The sequence below is a fragment of the Micromys minutus genome (genome assembly GCF_963924665.1).
Source record: "Micromys minutus genome assembly, chromosome: 32".
Classification (NCBI taxonomy): Eukaryota; Metazoa; Chordata; class Mammalia; order Rodentia; family Muridae; genus Micromys; species Micromys minutus.
Genome location: NC_137967.1, coordinates 17,752,738 through 17,779,551, shown reverse-complemented (window position 1 = coordinate 17,779,551; position 26,814 = coordinate 17,752,738). Strand labels below are relative to the sequence as shown.

Genomic DNA, 26,814 nt, shown 5'->3' with positions numbered 1-26,814 from the left:
AGGACCACAAGTTCCAGTAAGGTATGTGTGGACACACACACAAACAACAGCCCCCAGACCAAATCAGCCATGCTGGGCTTTCTCCTTCTCTCCACACGCACACCCCAGACCCCGAACCTGAGGAAACAGAGACCAGAGGAAGCAAAGGCAGAGCTGTGGTTTACTTACTCTGCCAATCAGCTATTTCCCTGGGCAAATCCAGGGCCACCCTGCCCAGAGGGTCTTCCCTGGCCCTGGTCCCTCCCCACCCCTAAAAGGCACTGTAACAGGTGAAGGGAGTGATGGAGCCACAGCAATGGCTGCAAACATGGTTCCCTAGTGAAGTGGCCTGGGGGAGCAGGAACGGGAGTAGGAGTCACCCCGTGACAGGCTGGAAGGCCACCCTGGCTGCTCAGTGTTAGCAGCGCTGACTAGCAGAGGGAGCAGCATCCCGCCTGCACCTCAGCTCCACTCAGAGCAGGACCGCCTCGTGGTGGCTGGGGCCTCACTTGTCAAAGTGGTCCAGGGGATAGTGCTCCCCGTATGTCTGCAGGTGCCGTGCCAGTGACTCCTGTTGCCTACGGAGCTGGGTGGGCATCTCCTGGTACACATCCGAGAAGAGGAGGCTTGGGTTTGGCTTTGGCTTCCGCTCAGCCTGTTCAAAGGCCTCCATCACCTGGGAGACACAAGGGAGTCAGAAGTGGCTGTCCCCCTTCACCCTGCCCTCTCCCAACCATGACCCACGCTCCAGCCTCGCCCCTTTGAGGCCTCAATGTTGTTGTTATCGAACATTCCAGATCCCCAGTTCTGGCCTGGAGGGAACAGGAGAAGGGCAGGTTGCTGAGAAGGGAAAGGACTCCTCAGAATGATGGAGCTTGTGGCCATGGTGTAGCCTGAGGCCAGACCAGGCCTGTCCTAACCCCACAGAGGATGACATTAGCTCCAGCCACAGCCCAGGTGGGGCACTCCATTTCACACGGACTGAGTTATGAAGTAGATACTCAGAAAGTTAGAGATGACTTGCCCTGGGTCCCACTGAGAAGAGTTATTGAGGCCATATGGTCCAGGCAGCTTGGCTCCAGGGGCCACACCTGGGGACAAGGCTTACCCAGGTCAGTGTGAACACCCAGGTCCTGTACTCCTGTTCTGGAGTTCTCCCAGTGCAGAAGCCAGCAGAGCACACCCTGGGGCTCCAGTGGGCCCTCACCTTCTTTCGTGACTGCTTCCGCCAGGCCTTCTCCTGTTCCTCATCCCACCAGCCCTGGTTCAGCAGGTACTGCCTCAGCCTCGAGATTGGGTGGTCCTGCTTGTCCCAGTAATTGACCTCGTCCACTGAACGGTATGCTGAGCTGTCGTCACTGGTGCTGTGGTGCCCAATCCTGCTCAGGGGATGAAATGTGGATCAGCTGAGGAGGGGGAGTATCAGAAAAGGACACAAGAGTGATGTGGCACAAGCGAGTGCAAATGGGGTGACAAGGTCATGTCTGGGGGGTGCTGCAGCTTGTCAGAGCTGTGAGCTCCAGGAATGGAAGGGAGACAGGCACCTGTAGGTCATGGCCTCGATGAGGAAGGGCTGGTTCTCAGCCACAGCCCGCCGTCGGGCTTCCTTAGTGGCATTGTACACCGCAAACACGTCGTTGCCATCCACACGGATTGACATGATGCCATACCCAGGGCCCCGAGCCGCTGCAGGACAGAGAGGATGATGCCAGTCAGGCCTCAGGGACAAGAAAGGGGAAGGAGAGTGTGTGCTGTGAAGGGTGTTCTCTGTTCACTGCCTCCTGTGACCTCCTCAGACACCGTCGGGGAGAGAACAGAAAGAGCCGCGAGAGGAGGGTCCTTACCTATGCCATCCCCACGGTACTGCTCAGAGGTTGGTGTGGAGATGGCATAGCCATTGTTCCGGCAGAAGAAGATGATGGGACACTCCAGGGTGGCAGAAAAGTTAAAACCGGCGTGGGCATCCCCTTCACTGGCTGCTCCCTCACCAAAGTAACAGATCACAATCCGGTTGGCATTGGCCCGCTTGGCAGCATAGGCTGCCCCTACCGCTGCATGGGAATATGGATAAGAGGGTGTGAGTAGGAATAAGCCCCCACCCCCGTCCCCTCCCTCCATCTCTCTGTCACACACACACATGCACACGCACACCAGGGTCAACCCACCAAGTACCTCATATTCTAGTTACTGAGTAGCCCACTGAATCTTAATATGTCATTCATGGGACAGCCAGGGGACTCTTACAGTGTAAACATGGCACACTCCTTCCTCATTCTGGGCTCTCAGGCCAAAGTCCCTACAATAGGAACAGCCACTAGGCCCCACCTGCTCAGCCTCCCCACCCTTAGTTCCCTGGTCTAGGCATAACTAAGCATAGTTGCCTCAAGGTGCCCTCACGGCTCCCTTCCACACTACTTCCTGTCTACCTTCTACCCATGATGCCTCTGCTACTGCCCACCAGACATGGCTCTGCGCTGCCTTTCCTGTCACCTGTACGAAGCACTCCAGGTGCTGTTTCTCCACACTCTTCCCTGCTGCTCCCCCGAAGCCACATCAGTATCAACCGGGCTGACATTTGTCTCTTGTTCAGAAGCCCAGGGTGACACCTGGCATATGGTGGCCATTGCACACATCTGCTGAATAAGGGACTCTGGTGCACTGTAATGACCAGAGGTCTGCAGACACACAGGCCACATGCCTCCCAGCAGATTCTGGGCCCAGGAGGCCACAAGAGAGCCACTCCTTGGTCTGTGTGCTGTGTGGGCGCAGGCCCGACATCCTGGCACTCTTTGTAGTATGCGGGAGCCTCAGGCACCCCAGCTCTCAGGAGTCCACTTAGCTCTGAGGACAAGGCTATCCAGGGCAGGGTAGAATGAGATCTCTGCAGTCACACATTCCCATGAGTGAGTTCCGGCCCTTCTCCCTACCACAAGCCCCTAGTAAGTCACTTCCTTCTTCAGCTTCAATTTCCTGTTCTTTGTAACAGAAATAATAATACATGTTGGCCTTACCTCACAGCCACTGACAGTGTCATTAGGCAGTCTTGAGTGTGGCAAAGACACAATGCCTGGCCATGCTGGTTTGGGCAGGAGGAGTCTGGGAAGTTCCGTATGGTCATCATGACCCAAGGCTGCCTAATGAGGTGGAACACCACAGAGCTTCCTCTGAGAGGTCCCTGTACCCAGGCCAGGCTCTAATGGCACTACTCAACTAGCAGGCTGGCGGCCCGGGCCCACCCAGAGCTATGCCACAGGTACTGCATGCATGAGGTTCAAAGTACATGTCCTCACCCTGAGGAATCTGTGTGGCCAGTGGAGAGGAAATGGTGACAAAGTGGCGCTCCTTGCAGCCGTAGTGCACGGGCATCTGGCGTCCCTTGCCGGGGTCATTCACGTTGCCATAGCACTGGGCCATAAACAGCTCCAGCGGGTAGTCCCGGTACATGAGCACACCTGCGGGATAAGCAGTGTGGTGGGAGGGGCGTCAGCCACCCTGCGGGACAACCAGAGCCAGCCCTTCCTCCCCACCACTGTGGAAGCTAAGGCAGGAGGATTGCAAGCTACATAGCAAGATGATGTCTTGAATTAAAAGATAAAGCACCAGACTGCAGAAGGCAGGCAAACTCTGGGGATCATAAAGTCAGGCAGGTCCCACAGATATGACCTAGGAGAGATTTATGTTTGGCCCAGATAATCCTTCTTGGTAACTCTCAGCAAGGGGTAAGTGGTTTATGGTAGCGCCATCTTTGAAGAGGTATAACTGAACTCTGCACATGACAGGGCTGTCCTGCACAGAAAATGGCAGGCAAGGTCTTTATAAAAATCTGGTTTCTGCCTTCAAAAGAAGATCCATCAAACCATCACTCTATATGTGGCTTTTCAGAAATTACTTGGTAATTTCATCCATGAACATGAGATGTTTAGGCCATGCCCATGCCCTGATCCCTACCTCCAAATCTTTTGAGAACACCCTCCATTCTCCTTCAGACTTCATGTTGTTTTCTTTTCTTTCTCTTTTCTTAAGAACTCATGGGCCAGGCATGGTGGCTCAAGCCTTTAATCCCGGTACTTAGGCGTCAGAGACAGGAAGATCTCAGAGAGTTTAAGGCCAGCCTGGTCCCTATGTGCCTGCCCCTGTGCTGCTCACAGACACAGGGAGCCATCCAATGGCCCATGGGCCACAACACTGAGGGAACGTGGCTCTCCTTCCCTTGGGGGCTGTCAACACCCCCCTTTCCTTCTTTTTCATAGTGCTAGACATGGAACCCAGGACCTCAGGCAGGCATGCCAGCAAATATTCTACCACTGAAACAGCCCCAGCCCAAGGCTTTTTTCACCATAAGAGATTGTGAGATTTGTGTCTTGAACTCATACACCTCCTCCTGTACTGACAGGAAAGGCCATATCTATTCATGGAAATAAAACCTTTCTTTGAATAAAAGCCCGGGGGGGGGGGCTCTAGAACATGCCAGAGACCTGTGCCAGAGGGGAGGAGGCCCCAGGGAGTCTATGTGGGTGACTCTAGCTGAGTTTCCTAGCAGTAGGGGATATGGATGTGGTGAACTCCCAGTGGACGGATAAGGACACTAACCCACCCACAAAGCCTGGCCCAAAATGTACCATGCATACAAGATGTGTAGGGACAAAGATGGAACAGAGGACATGGCCAACAAATGCCCAAATTGAGATGCATCCCTTGGGCAAGAACCAATCCCTGAAACTATTAATGGTGCTATGTTTGCAGACAGGAGCACAGTATGGCTGCCATCTGAGAGACTCTACCCAGCAGCTGACTGAAACAGATGAAGACACCCACAGCCAAACATTAGATGGAGCTCAGAGAGTCTTGGGGAAGAGCTGCGGGAAAGACTGAGGGACATGAAGGGGACAGGGACTCCACAAGAAGACCAACAGAGACAACTAACCTGCACACATGTTGCATATGTGCATCCTGGTCTTCGAGCAGGTCCCCCAACAACTAGCGTCGGGGCTGACCTGGATCTGTTGTCTGTCTGTGAATCCTGTTCACTGGGCTGTCTTGTCTGGCCTCAGTGAGAGAGGATGTGCTTAGTCCGGAAGTGACTTGATATGCCAGGGTGGGGTGATACCCTGGGGCGACCTCCCCCTTCTCAGAGATGAAGGGGAGGGGAGGAAGAGATTGTGAAAGGGAGGGAATGAGAGGAGAGGGGGAGGCTAATATTGGCATATAAAGTTAATTAACTAATTAATTAATGAGGGGAAAAGCTCTGCTAGATTGATGTCAGATCACCATCAAAGGCGACTTGCATCTATGTACAAGTCAGAGGACTGGATGGGTCTGTGATTTTTTCAGGACAAGCTGAGACTCTCTCGACATCACTGAAAGGGGTCACAATGCACAGCCTTGGGGAAACACTGTGGGTCATGATGTCCTAAGTCCCGCAGAGCCTGAACTCACACAGAAGCATCTTCACGGCCCCTGTGTCTCCCAGAGCATGAGCTCACTCTGAAGCAGCTGTCTGGCACTGACTGTTCCCAATCCTTTACAGCAGAGTCATTCTTCGTATGAAAAGTTAATGAAGCTGGGGTGGCTCACCAGCACTTGGGAGGCAGAGGCAGGTAGATCTCTGTGAGTTCAAGACCAGCCTGATCTACAGAGGTAGTTCCAGACCAGCCATGGCTCTACATGGTGAGACCTTGTCTCAAAACAATAACAACAAACAAGGCAACAGGGTCACATGATAAACAGCTTGTCTAAGACAGGTCCCACTCAGTAGTCCTGGTTGTCCTGAAACTCACTAAGATCAGGCTGACTTCAAAGAGATCTGCTGCCTCTGCCTCCCAGCTGCTGGGATTAAAGGTGTGCACCACCATACCCAGCAGGCCTGGACTTTGTATATACCACAAAGGAGCAGGAAGAAGGTGCTAACACACACACACACACACACACAGTCCCAGGCTGGGGTGGGGCTCCATGGTAAAGTGCCTGCCTCGTAGGTATGAAGCCCTGGGCTCCAGCTCCAGCACCATCAAACATAAACAAGTCTGACAGCTTTGGCTGTGGACAGCACCCAGGCAGATCTAACCTGCACCAGGAAGCTGCAGGTCCCTTGGGGATCACTGCTTTGCCTCAGCACCTGCTGCTGCTTCACAGGCCTGAACAAACACCGCTCCCTGTCACCACCCCAGTTGGGAATGGCCAATATGGTCATGGGAAGGCAGCCAGAGTGACAGAGAGGGCTGTTACTGGGTCAGACTTTAGTAAAGAGGACTCACTAGCCCTGCTCTTTGGGAGGCAGATGGCCTGGATCCCAGGACCTCATTCTCCCTGCTGATCACCTGGCTTTCACAGTTAACAAGGACAACTGCCTCACTGGCTGGGACAGGGACCTCCACAAGCCACCCAAACCAGGCCAGCCTTGGCAAAGTGCCACACTCTGCAGCAAGGGGACAAGACAGAGAGCTTTGCAGCAGTCGGAGACTTGGCCTCCAGAAACCAGCAGGAGCCACCTCTCATCTCCTCACGCCACAGTGGCTCGTTTTCTGGGTTTGCTGTTTTTAAGGACAGATTCTTGCTATGCCTTCCTGCCTCGGCTCCCTGAGGACCGGGACTGCAAGCCATCGTTCCAGGCTTCTCCACCTCCCAGCGTGAAGCAGGGGATGGGTGGCCTCTGTTCTCCCTGTACTGTTGCCTCCACACAGACAGGAGCTTACGGGTCCCCAGTGCCTTGGAAACCTGGCTTTCCTTGCTGATGATGCCAAGCCTCAACGGTCACAGACTGTCCCAACCCAGTACAAGAGGGGTCAGGAGCTGGTCCAGCTGTAGACTGGATGCCCAGCTTATCCAAGGAGGCCTCTGGACAGTCATACTAACCAACCCCACTTCTGAAAATGGTCCCTGGGAAAGGTTCCAATGACAAGGACCTCTAACTCCAAGTGCTCAGCCCTGTGCTAGCCTTATGCCAACTTCCCATGACTTTTCAGCAGCCAGCTGGGGCTACCACCTCCTTGTAGAGGACAGCATGACCAAGCAACTTGGCTAAGACGTGGCAGGCCTAACAAGGCTCAGGATCTGCCTGGCAGGTACTGTGAGGGGAGCCTTCTTTTCTGGACCCCAAACAAACACATCTTCCAGCTCAGTAGGCCTCTCACACGGCCCTCACTGATAGACAGACAGACAGACAGACAGACAGGCAGGCAGGCAGGCAGGCAGACAGGTAGGTAGGTAGGTAGGTAGGTAGGTAGATAGATAGGTAGGTAGGTAGGTAGGTAGGTAGATAGATAGATAGATAGATAGATAGATAGATAGATAGATAGATAGATAGATAGATACTAGTTAGGTGCTATGCTGCCAGAACATGTCCTCAGCTCTTAAAGATGTTCTTGCCTTATTCTCTGCTCCCTGCTTTTCTCCATATCCATCTCCCTTTCCAAAAAAAGAGATCCACACTGTGCTTAGGACCTTCCCACAGCTTCTGCTTCCTGGGGAACATATGACCTCAGGAGAGTCCACAAGTGCCCTGCCCTGGGTAAATAGGTATCCCCAGAGCATGCCATGCCCTCAGCCAGGCCTGATCCCCAGGGTCCTTCTAGCAGCCATTCAGTGCAGGTGCCTCCTAATTGCCACCTTGGAGATGAGAAGGTGGTGTCTTAGAGAAGGCTGTGAGCCAACCTTCTTTGCAAGAGGTGCCACCCCATGTTTTGTAGCTCTGGGAGAGACCTGCCTCGTCACAGCCTCACCTGCCCTGCTGTCAATGCTGCTTCTTGGGCTCTGGAGGCCTTCACAGCACCGTGCTGTGGGGCTCAATGGAGACCCAAGAGCGAACTACCAACACACATACCTGCCTCCCGGTACTGGCCGAACACCAGGTCCGTGCGCTCCAGGGCAGCAGCACTCCCCACGTGTGTTCCCTCCTCACCATAGTTGGTCATGTAGAAGGAGATCCGGCCCTAGGGGTAAAGGGGCCAGAGGCCCAGGCTTGGTGAAGGCAGTCCAGGTACAGCCGGTATGGGGAAAGCCTGCTGCACTGGGCAAAGGCAAGGTGGGTGGAAGGCCTAGACCAAAGAACAAGGGAAGACACAGGCTAAAGGGCCATGAGGTCAAATGAGGTAAGGGGAGAGAGGGGCATCTGGACTTTGCTTCAGGTCACTTTGTAGGGGTGCTGCAGCCATGCCTGGGTCTTGGAATCCCTCTGGTGGCTCTGCGGGGAAGGGATGGCAAACAGGAGAGACTACAGTGCCAGGAGAGAGGGACCGGTGGCCTGGTCTGGGAGCTTGGGACACAGAGAGAGGGACAGGTGGATGAGTCCTCAAAAGCTGAGTTAATGGCTCAGAGTGACCATCCAAGACCCGCTTGGCCTCTCTGTCCCTGGGCCTGGAAAATCACTGGACTTCCTAACTTCCCCTGCCAGCCAGAGGTGGTTGGTCAGGGACGTTTTAGCCCCAGGCTTTAATGCAATTTGCTTTTCTGAATAAAGAAGACTCTTGCTGGCACCACCCCTATCTCCTTCCTGCCTCACTCAAGAGCCAGGATGCCTGAACCTGTGGCAGCCATCCTGTGTGCAGAGCAAGGGCCAATCTGCCATAAAGGACAAAGCAGAGGGACGGGTGGGTACCCAACAGTGCTGTAGTTGCCAACCAACTCCTAAGGGAACATCGCGAAACAGAGAGAAGGCCGGCAGGGAGACAGCAGTGAGACATGGGATGCCAGGGTCGGTGAGAAGAGTGGCTGCCAATGCCCAGCACCGAGAAATGGCTAGAGGAGGGTAGAGGAAGGCACACAGGTCAAGTCTGGACAGGCTGTCCACTGTGGGGTATGAGCAGAGATGATGCCAATGAGTCTAGGACGCCAAGATGAAAATCTGGCTAAAGAGCTGGGGAACCCCTGGTGAGTGATGAGATCCAGATCACCCAAGATCATGATGGAAGAGCTCTCCCTAAGCTGCCCCTCAGGACCGCCCACCTCTGTGGAGCTCAGCAATGCTCCTGGAACCTGCCTTCCCAGCAGCCTGGGAAAGTGATGAGGAAGGGCTTTTCTGTAAGTGGGGAGCCAATTAAAACTTAATTGACTTTCTGGTGCCAAGTAGGTGGGCGTGTACTGGGTACAGAGGGCCTGCAGGGCTGTCAAGTTCAGTTAGTATGTGGATGGGCCTGAGATGCACCCCAACCTTGGGCTAGTGGCAGAGCCTGTCCTCTCTGGGTCCTCCCTGCCTCCTGTTACCAGAGCACCCATTCTGCCACACACAGGAGCTGCCCAGAAGAAAGGACAAGTAGCAACTAGGAAGGGCTGATGAACACTGACAGATGGCACTCGGGGACTCCCCAAGAAAGCTAGCTCTATGGATGCACGAGTTGGGGAAGAGCAGAGACGGGCCGTGTTCGGCCTCCCACCAGCAGCCACCTGGATCATGAGACTCATAAGCAGACCATGAAGAAAGGCACTGCACGGCACAGCAACGGCGTAGTGGATTCTGTTTAATGCTTGCATTATGTTATCTGGATTTCAAAATCATAGGGGAATCCACATGTCTGCATGTAAAACGCTGAGGGTCCCTGCCCCCAGCTGGCTCTGATTAGTAAATAAAGTTGCTGGTGGCCAATGGCTGGGCAGAGAGTCAGAAGCAGGACTGCTAGGATTCCTGGGAAAGGACACAGGAGAAGGTGGAGGTCCAAGCTTTAGAAGTGTGGGACATGGAAGAGTCAAGGATGGTCTGCAGGCTTGGGTCCGGGACATTGAGTTGTTTAAGGCATATTAAAATATAAGGCCGTGTGTGTGTGTGTGTGTGTGTGTGTGTGTGTGTGTGTGTGTGTGTTTAGAGTGGATTAATCTTCTAGCACAATACAATGAGTGGCACCGGGAGACTGGACAGCCACTGACACTCAGCTGCTACTGGATGAGTTCCAGGCTCCCTATTCCACCGACTTCTTTTATCCAGGAGAACAGACTAGTCACCTGCTGAGTGCTGCTTTTGGACTTTGTTTCTCAAGTGTTCCTTTGGCGTGGGGTAGTCTGTCACTCTTGCCCAAGCATAAATCCTCAGGCACATGGGCTGTTCTGCACATTAGGTAAACTCCTTCTGTCTTGATAGCATGAGTCCCATCCCAACACTACAAGGTGGTTAGAACACCAGCTCCCAATCGCTGATTTATTGGGCTGGGGTGAGGGGAGCTTTGAGACAGAGTTTCACTTTGTAGTTTAGGCTAGCCTGGAACTCAAGGCTATCCCACTGCCTCAGCCTCCCAAGCACTGGAATTACAGGCATGTATCATCATGCCTGGTTTTTTAAGGGATTTGTCTATTTATTTATACAGCCAGTGACAGAAGCCAGGACTAGGCAAGCACTCTAAAACTGAGTTGTGTATCCAGCTGTCAAATATTGTGGAAACCAAGACAAAGACAAGAAAACTGTCCCACCTAAGGTCATGTCTATGACTGGCACTTCTGCAACTCTGCTCTGCTGTGAGCATGGCAGGTATTTCTAGTATACTTGGATGAAACCCTTCCCACATTCTTCCAGTGCTCCATCAGAACCCCCAAACTCTCACGACATCACCAAAAGGATGTCCATACCAATCCCCTCCTTGGTGCATTCCTTGTATGCAACCACAGGTAGGAACCAGGGTGACCCCACCCTACTCCCACCTGTCCCCACATACCTGCCGCTGGGACTCATAGAGAATGCGGTCCATGGTGTTGAGCAGCGTCATGCTCCTGTATAACTTCAGGACCTCCTCCTGGGGCAGCTGCATGGAGGCAGACAGATGGGGAAAGTTGAGACTGGAGGAATCAGGCAGGAGGCCTGGGCATGGGGAGCCTGGGAGGGGAGCAGCCTCACGTGGGGATCTTCACTGGGGTTGATGATCTGGCCCTGGCGGTCCATGACACGGTAGATGGGGATGCCGGAGATGACATTGGGTTGGATGAACTCAAGCTTGTCTACAAACTCTGCAGAGGCCCCTGGGAACTGGGGCTTGTCGTCCAGGGACGGGAACTGTTGCTGCTGCCTGCTGGGGTGCTGGGGAAGAGAGGCAAAGAGTACTCTATCAGAAGCAGCTGGAGCTTCATCTGGCTCAACCTTGGTGGCCGACATTATGGTGGGTAAGGAGCTCAAAAGCCCAGGTTAGCCTCGATCTTGCTTCTTATCTGAGGCTAGCCTTGAAGTCCTATCCTCTCCACACCCAGTTTTGTTTTATAGACTGGGTTTCTCTGTGTAGCTCTGGCTGTCCTGGAACTCACTCTGTAGGCCAGGCTGGCCTAGAAATTAGAGATCTGCCTGCCTCTGACTCCCAAGTGCTGGGATTAAAGGCACGTGCCACCACTGTCTGATGATGAGGACCAATCTCTTAATGGGTGGCATAACAAAGAGATTTCTTCCCCTGCCCTAAGAACAAAAAATAGTTCATGGAAATGTGAAGGTTGTTTGGGCACAAGAGTACAAGCCCACAATCTTATCCTCTGGGAGGCACAGGCAGAACACCAGGAGTTCAAGGTCATCCGAAGCTGCACAGAGAGCCACCCTAAAAAAGTCCATTTGAGGTGAGCTTTAAAGATGCTGTGGTAGAGCATCCCTTTGATTCCAGCATTTGGAAGGCAGAGGTAAGTGGATCTCTCTGAGTTCAAGGCCAGCCTGGTTTACACAGACTTCCAGGACAGCCAAGGCTACATTAAGAAACCCTGTCTCAGAAACTAAAAATACTAAAGTAAAAAATATACACGAAAGACATGCTTAGACAATGCCCCAAAGGGCGACTAGAAGTCATTTGGGGGCAAGTCTCTCCTACATAGCCCAGGCTAGCCACTCAACTCATGACCCTCCTGCCTTAGCATCTGGGGGACTGGGATTATTCTACACACCTCGTCCTTCCCTTCTCTCACCTGGCAAAGCGTATTAAATGAACCAGTGCCTTCTCCCTGCCGGGGCAGCACCTATGCCAAAGCCAAAATGACCCATGCGACAAACACCTGGGCACTCACTTAACCCCAGCTCTGTGCAGGATTTAGGAACCACAGCCCTAACTTGTAGCCAAGAGGGAGGGAGGGCGACTGTCATCACCCACAGCCATGAGGACAACACCAGGGCTCCTCTGAGGAGGTGACATGAAAATTGAGTCCCATAGAGTAATAAGTAGCCAAGGAGGAAGCGCTGCAGACAGGGGACAGAGTATGCAAAGCCCAAAAGCAGGGCTCCAAGTAGCCAGGAGTCAGTCCTGTAGGGACATCGAACCTCTCAGATCAAAAGCGGCATATGGTCCTCTCCATGAAGACGTGGTTTCCAGAAGTTTCTCTCTGCTCCTGCATGCTCTAGCTTTTATACAGAACGGAACACAGAGCTATGCACACAGCACTCAGAAAATGGAGGCAGAATGATGGCAGATTCTGGGATATAGAAAATCCTACCATGGACACAAAACAAAAAGCTAGGCTACACTCATAATCCCTGTACTGGAGGGGCTGGTGCTAGGGGAAGAGGATGTCACAAGTTCAAGGCCAGTATAAGCTTCAATCTAAGATCATTTAAAAAAAAAAAAAAAAAAGAGGGGCTGGAGAGATGGCTCAGCGGTTAAGAGCACTGACTGAGGTCCTGAGTTCAAATCCCAGCAACCACACGGTGGCTCACAACCATCTGTAATGGGATCTGATGGCCTCTTCTGGTGTCTGAAGACAGCTACAGTGTGCTCATGTACATTAAATAAACAAAACAAGTCTTTAAATAATAAGAAGAACAATGAAGTGGGGCTTGGCAGTGAATGGAGAGTTCAGTCAAAAGAGTTTGGCTACATAGCAAGTTCAAGGCCAGCCTGGGCAACACGAGACCCTGTCTTTAAAAAAGAAAAGAGGTAGGAATGTGGCTCAAAAGATAAAATGCTCGCTTGGCATGCATGAATCACTGGCTTTGATTTAGAGTGGTGGTCCTTGCCTGGAAGGTAGAAGGCAGGGATATCACCAGACTGAGACAGCCTGGGCTACGGATGACTGTCTAAAAATGAAAAACAAAACACAAAAAGACAAATCAAATAGTTGGACTGCACACAGAAGTTATCTAGGAACGAACAAATCTCCCAGCCTTCCCAAGCCTGCTGTACCTAGTGCCAAGTTCCAGGAAAAGGCCACTCGCCAGAAAAAGCTGACCACAACAAAAACCAGACTAGACTTCTGTAATCAACACGGAAGCTTTGAGTGTGTCTTCAGACTTCCTGGAGGGCCTTCCCCCACCCATGTCCATAGGAGGTAGGGCACGAGCAGCTTCTGGGGGAGGGGAAGGGCTACTCTGAGAAACAGAGGTGCCCACCTGTTGCAGACCCACATGATCAGCCACACTGTCTTCCCTTAATGAGATCCCAGAGACCACTCGACCTCAGGGCAAGGAGAAGGATGGCTGAAGGGAGAGACAGGTCAACCTTCCAACAACCCTGGCTTGTTGCTAATTAAACCTTTCTGGGTCATTTGCCACTCCACTCCTGACAGGAGTAAGAGAGCCTTGTAAGGCAGCATCAGAGAAGCCTGCATACTCAGGAGGGGACTGAATGGCTGGGTGCCAGGCTGGGCTTCCTTGGGGCACCAGTGACGACTATATGCACTGCTACGAAACAGATGAGCTAAGAGGCTTAGGGAGGTAAACCAGCTTGCACCAGGCCACAAACCTAAAAACACTCGTCACAAATGGGCTTCCAACCTGGCAGGGCTATAATTCAGACCCTGCACCCCAAACCCCAACTGCCACAGGCTGTCCACTCCCACACATCTGCGTCTTCTCTCCTCACCGCAGCCAGCCTTCCTCTCAGGTCAGCAGCTGTGGCTTCACTTCTAGGGGAGCCACAGAAACAGTGGGTTCCCACAAACTAGCTCTCACGTGTGTCCCCTCCCTTCTCTTAATTGCATCGGGCAAGGCGCAGAGGCTCCAGCGGGCAGCAAGTTCCCAGCACATGACTATTGGCATTTGTGGCTGTGAGGAAATTATCGCTCCCCAGGCAGGGCAGGTTCAGGCTGGCACCCCTCTGGCAGACTCATCCTGTTCATGCAAGAAGGAAGCAAGCAACCTCTCCTCGACCTGAACTCCAGGCACAGCAGGACCTGAGACAGACCTGGAAGGAGCCTTTGTTCCCTGTCTGTCTCCCACACAGGCCACAGACAGGGGAGGCGTTGGGCTGGGTTGAGCAGTTGCCTCAGTTCAGTGACTCTGCAGTCAAGAGGACTTGGGCTCCACTTCCTGAGCTCACAGTGTGGCTTCTGAAAACACTTCACATTTTCTCATGTCTAAAAAGCTGCAGAAGTTTGTGTGCCAAGTGTCCAGGGTGATTTATACGGGGTCACGTGAACCTGAGCATGATTATGTGCTTGAGAAGCAGTAAGAGAGGGGCATGGTGGTGACCTTCATGGTGTCTCTTCACTGCAACAGAATCCCTAACTGAGGCTCCCACTCAGGAGGCTGAAGCAAGAGGATAATGAGTTCAAGGCCAGCCTGACCCACATACTGACACCTGGTCAACCCCACTGAAAGACAGAAAGGAAAGAAAGTAGGAAAATCAGAAATGATAGGCACCTGGGGAGATGGGAGAGAAGAACCGGTACCCCCTAAATTAGAAACCGATTCCAGACTTTGCCCTTGCAATCTTCAGAGAGAAACAGGAAGAGGCAGAGGAGAGCTAAAGGGATAGCCGGGGAGTGATGAGTCCCAGGATGAGAATGAGCTGAGGTGTCCAAGTAGGACACACTGTCAGGGGACCTGATGCAACCATTCTGACACCCAGGTGTACTGGGGCAGGCCCAGACCATGTTTTCCAATCCCCTTTCCAACCTTGTAGGTAGGAGGGCTGTCTTTGCCCCCATAAAGTCACTGTGCCAATTCAGTGAGTTCTAAAACTGGCAGTAACGAGAGTGCTGGATAATGGGATGGGCGGTAAAATACCATAGAGGCCAAGCAGTGGTGAAGCACTTTAATCCCAATGCTTGCGAGGCAGAGGCAGACGGATCTCTGAGTTCAAAGTCAGTCTGCTCTACAGAGTGAGTTCCAGGACAGTCAGGGCTACAGAGACCCCCCTCCAAATCCTACGGGGAAGGGATATGACCACATCTAATGACCATATTTCTCTTCTGCCTCTTCCTGGAGGTGGATACGCTGGCCAGTGACATAGGATAGGATGACAACACTGCCCCAAAGCCCTGAAGCCTGAAGAACCCCAACAGAAGCTGGGCGCAGAGGTATCTGCACAACCACTCCCTTAGGCGCCTCAGTTAACAGCACGGGCAGAAGCTGTAAGATGACTCCCGGAGCCTCACTTTCTCCTGGTGTACATGGGCTGTCATGAGCATGGCATGAGCTGACATGTACACATGATTCAGCCCAGTGCCTGACACGGAAGGGGTGTATGGCAATCATGAGCCACTAACAGGTGTGCTGGAAGACTGCTCCGGTCAATCAGGCAGATGAAGGCATTTTACCCTGAGAGGCCGGATGAGCGCTCGCCCAGGAGCATGGGTAACAGATGCTGAGACTAGAGAGGCAGGTGTCACCTCAGCTACACCGGACCTGCCTGGCTCCAATCCCAGGCCTGCCTCTGTCCAACACAGGATACCAGACAGGAACCTACTGCCCTGAGCCCACAGCCCTGAAAGACACGAGACCTGCCTTGTGGGCTGGGGGATAATCCAACACTGATGCCTTGTAGGAAGTGTCACTGACCGCTCCATGGAGTGACAGGAAAGTTCCCTGAAGAGGGGAGTTGAGTGAGACTGCTGGGCAGGCCTGGAGAGGCGAGGGTGACGGAGTATGTCGGGCATGAGGAAGAACAAAGACTCCAGAGCTCAGTGGAGTTACGCAGGCATGTCAGGCCAGCATCGGGAAGCTGAAGCAGAACTCCAAGTGCAAGGCTACCCCGGGATATAAGACAAGACCCTCAAAACAGAACAAAGCCAAACCAGACCAAACAAACAGAAACAGGCTGTAGGCCTGGCGCCCGGGGTCACTGGAAACTAAATGACTAATGCAGGGCCACGGAGCCGACCAAGGGGCTGGGGCAATGGCTCGGGCGTGGGTTCCTGGCGTGTGAGTCGACTCACAACTGTCTGTAACTCCAGCTTCAGGGGATCCCAGCACTCTCCTCCAGTCCTCACAGACACCCACACAATGTACACATACACACATGGAGATAAAATAAGCCTCAAGAGACAGAAAACAAACTATAAACACAGGTGCCACACCGCACGAAGCGGAATCTGCTCGCTGAACCCCCACAGCCTCCTTGCGGGGTACCTGCATCAAACACAGGTGGTACTTGAGGCTCAGAAGGGCTAAACATCTTGTCCTAAGCCACGCAGCTGACAGTGGTAAGACTGGCATGTGCAGGGGCTGTCTGAGCAAAGAAGGTAGGGTTCAGAGCTCGTCTGTCATTTGGGGAGGACCTGCTTACATTCTCTCCGGGGAAGGGAGCCAAAAAGATCCACACCTGCTGAGCCTTGAGCCCTGAGGCACGCCCCGCCCCCAAGGCCGCAGAGAGCCGTAGCTCGCTTGAGGGTGGCCGCTCAGGTTGGAAAGCAGTCTGGCTCCCTCAGGGACCCAGTGGCTTCCAACTCCTCAGGCTCTGGGTGCTGCAGGTGTGAAGCCCAAGAGAGCATTTCACTCTTTTCCTGAATCAAGTCAACATGAAGCCAGTTAGTGTCCCTGGAAAAAAGCTGTGGCTGCCATTTCTAAAACCCTGACTTAATGCTCAGAATACAGTGAATGCCCCCTAAGGGCTGTTCTCTTGGGACTAGAGAGATACCCCAGAAGTGAAGAGCTCTTGCTGCTCTTCCAGAAGAACCGAGTTCCATTCCCTGAAAGCTCAGGCAGCTTGCAAATCACCTGGGACACACACACACACACACACCCTCCACGCCCACACCCGTGTGCACTTGGAAACAGGCATGTTAGAGCATACCTTTAGCCCACACTCTGAAAGAGGGTCAGGAGGACTGCATCAAGTTCCAGGCCAGCCTGGTCTACATAGCAAGACCCTGGGGAAACAACACAATCTACATACTCTAGCTGGATGTGACAGGCCAGTACTTGGAGGGGAAGGTACGAGGCTCGAGGAGTTCACAGCTGATCCCAGCTACAGAGTTTTCAGGGTTACCCACATGGGATCTTGTCTCAAATCCCAAGCAAAAAAAAAAAAAAAAAAAAAATCTCTCTATAACCCTTGCCAGCACTATCTAAGGGAAGTATTTCTTTGGTTTTGCACAAGGAAACCGAAAGGGTACAGTTCCAAACTGCTCTCAGGAACTAGCAGCCAAACAAGCTGGTGGTGCCCGCCAGTCAGCCGCTTCTCCACTGCTTCTGCCCCTCCATCCACAAGAAAACTAGTGTGAACAGACCGCTTGCTCCGTGCACTGTCTGTAAAACCAAGCTGCTGGGTGACTAGGACACTTGTGCCCCATGGGACAAAGCCTTGCCTTTGCCCAGGGTAGGGAGGGAGGGAGAGCTCGGCTGTGGCGCCCTTGCCCAGCATCCTCCAGTCCACGGTTCTCCCGGACACTGAAACGGAACAGAAACTAAGGCATGCCGGTACACGACAGAGGGGAGACAGGAAGATAAGTTCAAGGCCAACCTAGGCCGCTAGAGACCCTGCCTTTATAAAAAGAAAAGCCAGAGAGATGGCTCACCTGGTAAAGGCACTTGCCACCAAGTCTGACGGACTGAAGTGTGGTCATTTGACCTCTGGGACCACCACAGTGGCACGCTCATGCCACTTCCACCTCAAAAAAGGTTTTTTGTTAGGTCAACACTATTGCATTTCAAAACAAAATACATGAGTGCTGTGGTGCACACCTTTAGTATCAGCTCTCGGGAAGCAGAGGCAGGGGCATTAGGGGCCAACCAAGAACTGCACCCTGGGATGCAGTCTCAAAAACAAAGAAGTGGCCAGTGTGGATGAAGTGTAGGGGAGGGGTGGTGCCGACCTGAGCCAAGCTCTTCTGAATCTAGCACAGCCCACCAGGGGCAAATGTCCTGGACAGAAGCTGTGGACAGGTCAGGGGGCTGAGCAACAGGGGGCTGAAGTGCCTGAGCTGAGCATTTCTTCTTGGCAGCTGGAAGGGACTGAGCTGTGGAGTCCGGGCCACTGTGCTCAGACTTCCCATCACTAAACCTCAGTTTCCCCGTTTTTAATAACAGTGTGCTAGCACTTTGTGTGCTGAAACTGTCAGCCACAAAGTGTTTCATAATATGCAAAACCCACACCAGATTCCCTAAGACATCAGCCAACACCCTCAGGGGCGTCCAACTGTTTAAGATTGCAACACAATGCCGTTATCTCCAAGTTTTATACTTAGCTAAAACTTCGCCACAGTGAGCAAAACATACACACACAGACACACAAACAGAAAAACATAATCTCATGTTTCAGCTAGGTTTATAATTCCATGGGGGCTGCATCCATACCATCTTTGGCTACATTTAGCCTCCAGGCAAAGGTTAAACGTAACAGGAGAGAAATCAGAACCATCTCCTCTTGGCATCGTCTAGAGAGCCTTCAGAGCACTAACCAGGACCATTACGATGAGGAGCAGAAACCTGGCTGGAGCCAGCCTTGCTCCAGCGCCTTGGCACCTCTGCTCTGCCAGATGAGGGTCAGAATGCTACAGAGGGCAGATCTGGTTTTTTAAGTTCTTACTTTTTTTGTGATTTATGTTTATTTTATGTGCTGGTGTTCTGTCTGCATATATGTCTGTGTGAGGATAAACTCCCCTGGAGCTGGTGCTCCAGACAGCTGTGAGCTGCCATGTGGGTGCCAGGAAATGAACCCGGGTCCTCTGGAAGAGCAGACCTAACCACTGAGCATTTTTAATTTTTTAAACTACACTTTTATTTAATGTGTGTGCACGTGCGTGTGGGAGTGAGATAACTTGTGGGCGTTGCTTCTCTCTCTTCACGTGGGTCCTGGAGACAGCCCAAGGCTCCTGGCTTGATGGTGGCTGCCTTACTCTCTGAGCCATTTCAGTGGCCTTAAGGGTGAATTGTTTTTTCCTTTCTTCCTTTCGTTCTTTTTTTCCCCTGCAGAGTCTTGCCACGCAGCCCTGGCTGACCTTGAGCTCCCTGCAATCCTCCAGCCTCTGCTTCCTGAACATTGGAGTTAGTAAGCCTGCACTGTGGTACGCAGCTGACGCAGTGCTGATGCGTTCTACCACAGAGCAGAGGGAGTAGTCTGAGAGGTTTGTTTTCTTTTTTTCCTTTCTTTCTTTATTTAATTTTTGCGGGCCTGCATGTGTGCCTACAAGATTTACAGTCACCACCCCAGGCCAGGCTCCCACAGTGAGTTTCCTTCCTCTTCTTAGCCCTGAGCAGCAAAGATATTTGCTATAGCAGCAGGGGAAGAGGGCAAATGCAGATCCAGCAAACACCCCAGGGCCAGTGTTCAGTGAGGGGTGCCGAGAGGAGGGGCTGCCCTGTCTCTTTTCCTCACCCTCTGGCCCTAGTCATCCACCCTAACCAAGACACGGCTGTGCAACCTCCACACCCTTCCCCCAAGCCCTCAGCTCCTCATCCCCATCCGGATAAAACTGCACCTTCCAGCCAAGGATGGCGGCTCATGCCTGCAATCCCACCAGTCGGGAAGCTGAGTCGGAATGCCACCAGTTTTGAAGCCATCACAGGCTATGCAGGGCGTTTGAAAACAGCAAGAGCCTGTGTTGTGGGTGCCTCCGGGGCCTGCCTGACCACTAAGAGCCAAGCCTGGCACCAGACTGTTATTCAATACCCCGTCTCCTGGGAACAAGAATGTTACTAATATGAGTACTTCTGTTTGAACTTTCATTTTAAGAAAAGAAGGTTAATTAGCTTGCTAAACTAATGGGGCCTCATTTATTTAATTTTATGTGCATTGGTGTCAGACCCCCTGGAAGTGGAGTTACAGACCGTTGTGAGAGCTGGGAGTTGAACCCGGGTCCTTCAGAAGAGCAGACAGTGCTCTTACCTACTGAGCCATCTCTCCTGCGCCCTAATGAGGCTTCATAACACTTCTTCAAACATTCTTAGTTTTGGTTAACCCACCCCTACCTCTTCTCCCCACTTCCTGTCCTCATTTCAACTTAACCCTTCAGCTCCCAGTATCTTCCCCCTGTTCCTTCATAGCATGTATGTTCTACCTACCGACCCGTAGCTTCCCCGTGCACACTTCACTTTGTTTACCATTGTTGGGCCCCTCAGTTCCCCATCTCTGCTGCAGCATTATCTGCTTGAGCCCTTTGGCCCCCAGGTTCCCCTTCCCTAGATGCATCTGCTCCTCACTACCTGCTAATGGCCTTTGACCTTCCTAGCTTCTACTGTACAGAACATGAAATATCTGAAGCCAGAACCTCTATGGGAATCTACAATGTTCACGCTGAACATGCCCGATCTCATCTGACCTTGGAAGTTAAGCAGGGTCGGGCCTGGTTAGTACTTGGATGGGAGAATGTACAATGTTTATCTTTTGTGGCCTGGGTGACCTTACTTGGTGTATGTTTTTCCAGCTCTATCTGTTTACCTGCAAATTTCATGGTTTCAGTTTTCTTTACACTTTAGTAATACTCACTCCATCGTGTGCGTATTTGTGTGTACATATGCCGTGTGTGTGTGTGTGTGTACATATATATACATATATATGTACAGATACATATGTATATACATGTACACACATATATGTATATACATGTACACATATATATTACACATAATATCACATTTTCAGTATCCATTTGTCAATTAACATCATCTAAGTTGATCCCATTTCCTAGCTACTGTGAATGGAGCAGCAATGAACAAGGGTGTGCAAGGGTCTCTATAAGAAGACACAGATCTGTTAGATACATGCTCAGAAGCAATACAGCCAGTTCATGTGGTACATCAGCTTCTAGTTTTAAGAACCCTCAGGACTCATGGTCAGAGTGGTTGCACCAGTTTACATCCCCACCAACAGAGGATAAAGGTTCTTTCATTATGCTAGAAGATGCTGTGAAGACAACTAGGAGAGAAAAGACATCAGTTTACCCAGTCTTGGACCTCTACATGATGCAATACCAACCTGCCATGAGAGGTGTACCTACTGGAGCACATCTGTGACAGACTGTTTATGTAGCAACCGGCTGTTCTCTTGATTGAATACAAGTCCTGCTCCGTAGGAAGGAATCTATACCTGATACTATAACCCAGGAAGCCATAGGAACTAGAGAACCTACTGATGCTATTTTCTAAGTGGTCATGTTATCAAACTGTCTTCTAAATATTAATGTTTATACCATTTGTGTTATAGATTTGTGATTCTCCCAACCTTGACCCGAGAAGCTTCTTATTGAAGTGGGGTAGTGGTTAATGCAGACACATTACTGCTCTGTGCTCAGAATAAGTGACTGTAAGTGCTCAACTGTAAATGAGACATTAATATCCAAAGGTCAGGAAGCACTGCGAAAGACCAGCCAGAAAGAAGGTAAGAACTGCAGGATGAGAGGAGGTGCTGCAGGATGGGAGGAGCAGTGCAGGATGGGAGGAGCTGCTGCAGGATGGGAGGAGCAGTGCAGGATGGGAGGAGCTGCTGCAGGATGGGAGGAGCAGTGCAGGATGGGGAGGAGCAGTGCAGGATGGGAGGAGCTGCTGCAGGATGGGAGGAGCTGTTGCAGGATGGGGAGGAGCAGTGCAGGATGGGAGGAGCTGCTGCAGGATGGGAGGAGCAGTGCAGGATGGGAGGAGCTGCTGCAGGATGGGAGGAGCTGCTACAGGATAGGAGGAGCTGCTGCAGGATGGGAGGAGCTGCTGCAGGATGGGAGGAACAGTGCAGGATGGGAGGAGCTGTTGCAGAATCTGGGTCCTGGTGACACAGCTATTGCAAACATATTCATAGCAGTCGTGGTCACTTATAAACGATCTGCAAGTTAAAAGTTCCAGCAAGGTTTAGAGAGGTGCCCATTCCTGGCTAAAGGTCTATTAGCAGTTGCTAGCTGCATGGTAAGGAAGCGCCATTTTTCTTTAGGTCCCATGCCCCAGTGGATGAGTGTACACTCATTCGTGTATGGGCAACATTAACTGGACTCACCAGTACTCAGAAGACAGAGGCAGGTGAATCACTGTGAGTACAAGGCCTGCCTGGTCCACATAGTGAGTTCTGGGACAGCTCTGGTACTGTAGATACACCCTGTCTCAACAAATACACAAACAAAAGGTCTAAGAGGGCACAGAGTCTCAAGAGATGTGATGATCCTAGGCATAACTGGAAGTGGGGAGGGTAGAGAGGATTTCATCAAAATATACTGTATACAAGTATAAAATGTTTAAAGAATAAATAAAAGTGAAAACAACAGTAAGCCTTCAAACTGAGTACAGGCACATGCCTGTAATTCCAGCACTTAAGAGCTAAGCCTGGAGGACCACCAGTCCGGGATCAACCCAAACACATAGGACAACCTTTTTTTGTCTCAAAAAGAACAAGCTCCACAGTGCTAAAGGTGAACTAGTCACATATGGCTAGTGCTACTGGACTGGACAGCAGAAATGTAAGACATCAACACCGTCTTGGAATGCTGTTAAATAACCGTGGGTCTAAAAGCCCAAGTCTGCTGCCACCACTCAGAAGGTAATGGGGTGGGCACAGCAGCCCATGCCTACCATCCAAGTCCTCTAAAGACTGAGGCAGGAGGAGCAGAGACAGGAGGATCCTGAGTATGAGCCTGGGCCACAAAATCCTAGGTGAGGCAGACTGCACCTCAAGAGTTGGTCTTAGGGGGCTGGAGAGATGGCTCAGTGGTTAAGAGCACTGACTGCTCTTTCAGAGGTACTGAGTTCAATTCCCAGCAACCACATGGTGGCTCACAGCCATCTGTAATGGGATCTGATGCCCTCTTCTGGTGTGTCTGAAGACAGCGACAGTGCACTCATATAAATAAACTGAATAAATAAGTCTTTTTTTAAAAATTGGTCTTAAAACAAAATAGCAGCTTCTAAAATTAGAGACGTAGTGAAAGAAAAACAGGTACAGGAAGCAAAGTGAAATGTGATCAAAGTATACTGTATAGAAAGATTGACAAATAAAAACATTTTAAAGCCAGAACTGGGTGTGTTGGTATAAGCCGTTAGTCCCAGCTTGGGAGTCAGAGGCAGGCAGATCTCTGTGAGTCTGAGGCTAGTGTGGTCTACAGAGCAAGTTCCAGTCAAGTTTACAGAGAAACCCTGTCTCAGAAAGACCCAACGCAAAAATAATAATATCAAAAGCAGAATATGAAACATGGTATGACAACAAATGCCAAAAACACCAGCATCTGAGACACGGAGGCAGGAGAGCCAGGGGTTCTAAGACCCACCCCCAGCAAGAAGGAAGGGAGGAAGAGAGAAGAGGCTGAGGATGTAGCTCAGTAGGTAGAGGGCTTGCCTGGCATGTGTAAGTCCTGAGTTCAATCCCCATCACCATGTAGAAGCAGGTGTGGTGGGGGAATGGGAGGAGGAGCTGTGGGAGGGGCACTGGGAGAAGGGGGGCAGAGAGTGGAATAAAAAAGTGAATACATAAATAACTTAATGGGAAAAAAGCAGTCATGGAGGTGCACAATTCTAATCCCAACCCTGACACGAAGGCAGGAAGAGCAGGGGTTCATGGCCATCCTCAGCTTTATAGCGAGCTGGGAGGCCAGCCTGGGCTACACAAGACACTGCCAAAAAGGGGGAGGTGATGGAAAATGTTAAATATACAAACTAATGAAAGCTACAGAAGGCTCGCTCCTGCTGTTCTTTTAAAAGACCTCTCGAATAAGGAATAAGTAAAGAAATTCGGGGACAACAGAAGACTGAGCCAGCAGGAAAACAGATTTAATCAGTCGCAATGACCTTTCCCTAGAGTTACCTCACTCGTGCTTAAAGCTCAGCCAATGAATTCAGGGACTGAAATCAGCTGTGAAGAACCTGACTGCCAAAAAAAAAAAAAAAAAAAAAAAAAAAGAGAGAGAGAGAGAGAGAACAGCACACAGGCAGGAGCCTGAGAGAGAGAGAGAGAGAGAGAGAGAGAGAGAACAGCACACAGGCAGGAGCCTGCCCCACCCCCACAGCTCCAGCAACCCTTCTGTATTTGCTTGCTTCCACTGACAGCCTTCCTCATCCTGCTCACCTCTGCCTGTCCCCTTCTCTCCCTACCCAGAGCTTCTACCTATCTTGTCTGCCCTATGAAATACACAAGAGCAAACACAGCCTCATTAAAGACTGAGCTGCTTCGCCAGGGCATTGCCAATCCAGTTCCCGCCCCCAGGTCACCCCTTTCCTCTCCCAATCTCTGTGGTCTCGGTCCTCACCACTAACATAAGGCAGACATTCCCATTGGCTTTTATACTGGGTCCAATTTGTACTGCTGACAAGCTGGTATTTCCACAACAGCCCTATGAAGTGCCCACTACTGGCGGTGTATGGAGAGGCACCAGGTGAAGTTCCTTGCCCAAGGCTACACAACTGGAACGTGGCAGAGCAGAGAGGCAAATCATGTGGCCCAGCTCTAGACCCCAGCCACTTAACCAGACCTGTTTCCACTGGAAATTTACATCAAAACCCTCTAACCAGGCGTTACCAACAAAAATCTTTCTTTTGTAAGAGACGGTCTCACTATATAGCTCTGGCTATCCTGAAACTCTACATAGACCAGGCTGGCCTGTAATTCACAGAGGAGAACAAGACAGGGGGATCAGGTGCAGAGAGAACAGGGGAAATCATCGGTGGGGGTGGGTAAGGGTTGAGTTGTCTCTATGATGTGCCAGAGTTCGGGGTGGGAGTGGGGGGGAGGAATCCTAGTGGTGGGGTCTAAGACACCTCAAGTACATTACCTGTCCCCAGGCAAGACTCCCAGTGGAGGGACCCACCCACAAAATCTTTGATCCAAAATGTGTTCAGCTTGCAAGATATGCAGAAATGTGGATGGAGCACAGAGGGAGTGACTGACCAATGACTGGTCCAGGTTGGGACCCATCCCACAGGTAGGAACCAATTCCTGATGCTGTTAATATTTGCAGGCAGGAGCCTAGTGTAACTGTCCTCTGAGAAGCTCAACCCAGCAGCAGATGGAAACAGATTCAGAGACCCCCAGCCAAACACTAGAGGGAGCCTGGGGAGTCTTGTGGAAAAGCTGGGGGAAGGACTGGGGAGCCCCGGAGGAGGATGGGGCCTCCACGGGAAGACCACAGAATCAATTAGCCTGGACCCTTGGGGGCTCTCAGAGACTGAACCACCAGCTAAAATAGAATAGGCTGGACCTGGACCCACACACACTTGTGTGGCATTGTCTTCATGTGGGTCCCCCGACAACTACAGTGGGGGCTGTCTATGAACCTGTCGCCTGCCTGTGGATTCCTTTCTCCTGGCGGAACCACCTTGTCTAGCCTTGGTGCATGGTACTGAAGGGACCCGATATGCTGGGGAGGTGAGAGGAGCTCTTCCTTTTCAAAGGAGAGGGAAGAAAGGGAATGGAGGATCTGTAAGGGGGACTGGGAGGAGAGGGGGCTGACATCATGGTGTGAGGTGAATACATACATACATAAATAAAGACAGAATCTCACAACGTAGCTGACTGGCCTGGAACTCAACAGAGATCCGCCTGCCTCTGCCTGAAATCAAAAGCATACATCTCCACACCAGGTCCTAGACATTTTTTTTTTAATCTTTTTTTGGGGGGCTTGGGAGATGGTTCAGTGACTAAAAGCACTGGCCATTCTTCTAGAGAAACTGGGTTCAATCCGCAGCACCCATTAGCAGCCCAAAGCTATCTGTATTTAAACGAAGTTCTACGGGATCCAACACCTTCATGCAGACCAAACAATGCACATGAAATAAAAATAAGTCAATCATTTTTTAAATCTTTTTTTTTTTTTGAGACAGGGTCTCACGTAGCTCATTCTAGCCTCAAATTCCTCATCTTCTACCTCCCAAGCGCTGAAATTACAGACATGTGTGGCCATATCCAGATAAACAAACCACGGGGCTAGGAGCCAAATTCTGGACGTGGCACATGCTGTACTGCGGTACATCGCTAGACCACAACAGCATTTGAAGGTGTTATCCTGCCCTTATCAACAATAGATCAAAAGGGATTCCGAGTTTTCTCGAGTGTTTTCCAGAAAAGTGGGCAGCTAAGCACCGTAGCTCGTATCTGTAATCCCAGGACTTGGGAGACTGGGGCAGGTCTATATCCAGTTCGATACCTGTGTGAGCTAAAGGCCATCCCGGACTAGAGGGTGAGACCCTGTCTCAAAAAATAACGGGGGCAAAGGGTTAAACTTCTCGCTCTTTGTCTCCCTTTATGATCACCTTATGTAAATGACAGTCATGGCAAAGTCCCTTGCCTTGAATTTTGATCAGGGACATAGGAATCAAACCAGTTTCTTGCTCAGCTCCCTTTACAATTGAAATTTAAGCAATGTAGGACCCTATGAAAATCTGATCTGTCCTTTCAACCCCCGTCTCATCCCCGACTCGTCTCCTTCCATCGAAGCCCACAAGTAGCTGCCTTGCTTTTCCTCTAACGGGATCTTCCCTTGAATTTCTCTTCAAAAAGTTTCCCAGTCCTTTTCTTTCTCAGTTTGCTCTTCCTTCACAGCCCGCGGTGCCCCCTACACACTGTAAGAATAACCGTTACGTCTCCATTTCTCCCCCAAGAAAGACCTTGTGGGACACAGCTACTCACGGATCTAGCCAAGCCCCGAACCCCAGGTCGCCCCAAAAGCAGGAGGGCAGCTTGGCGCAGGCCACGGCTCGGCCTCCAGATTTTGGCCGCAGACATCGCCGCCGCCATCTTGGCTAGTAACCACTCCTCCTTTCTCACCCAGTAGACTTGCGGCTGTCCTATTACATGCCTTATTCAAATAGTAGCTCCACTAGGCCAACATACT

At 51.4% G+C, this 26,814-nt stretch overlaps 1 protein-coding gene across 1 annotated transcript; it reads right to left on the bottom strand.

Annotated features, from left to right (window-relative positions):
• Window positions 1-138: 138 nt before the first annotated feature.
• BCKDHA (branched chain keto acid dehydrogenase E1 subunit alpha) lies at window positions 139-26,732 on the bottom strand. Its single transcript, XM_080908511.1, has 9 exons — window positions 26,610-26,732; window positions 10,793-10,972; window positions 10,614-10,700; window positions 7,799-7,907; window positions 3,270-3,431; window positions 1,824-2,030; window positions 1,524-1,665; window positions 1,187-1,358; window positions 139-655 (listed from the first exon to the last, which is right to left on the bottom strand). Exons 1-9 carry the CDS (start codon window positions 26,715-26,717, stop codon window positions 485-487), a joined length of 1,338 nt encoding a protein of 445 aa, XP_080764637.1. The 5' UTR covers window positions 26,718-26,732; the 3' UTR covers window positions 139-484.
• Between the last annotated feature and the right edge of the window lie 82 nt (window positions 26,733-26,814).

Coding starts and splice junctions, on each gene's coding strand:
- BCKDHA (XM_080908511.1), bottom strand. CDS start 26,717: ATGGCGGCGGCGATGTCTGCGGCCAAAATCTGGAGGCCGAGCCGTGGC. Junction 10,701..10,792: donor ACCCCAGTGAAGATCCCCAC/GTGAGGCTGCTC, acceptor GCCTCCATGCAG/CTGCCCCAGGAGGAGGTCCT. Junction 2,031..3,269: donor GGCCACACAGATTCCTCAGG/GTGAGGACATGT, acceptor ATTCCCATGCAG/CGGTAGGGGCAGCCTATGCT.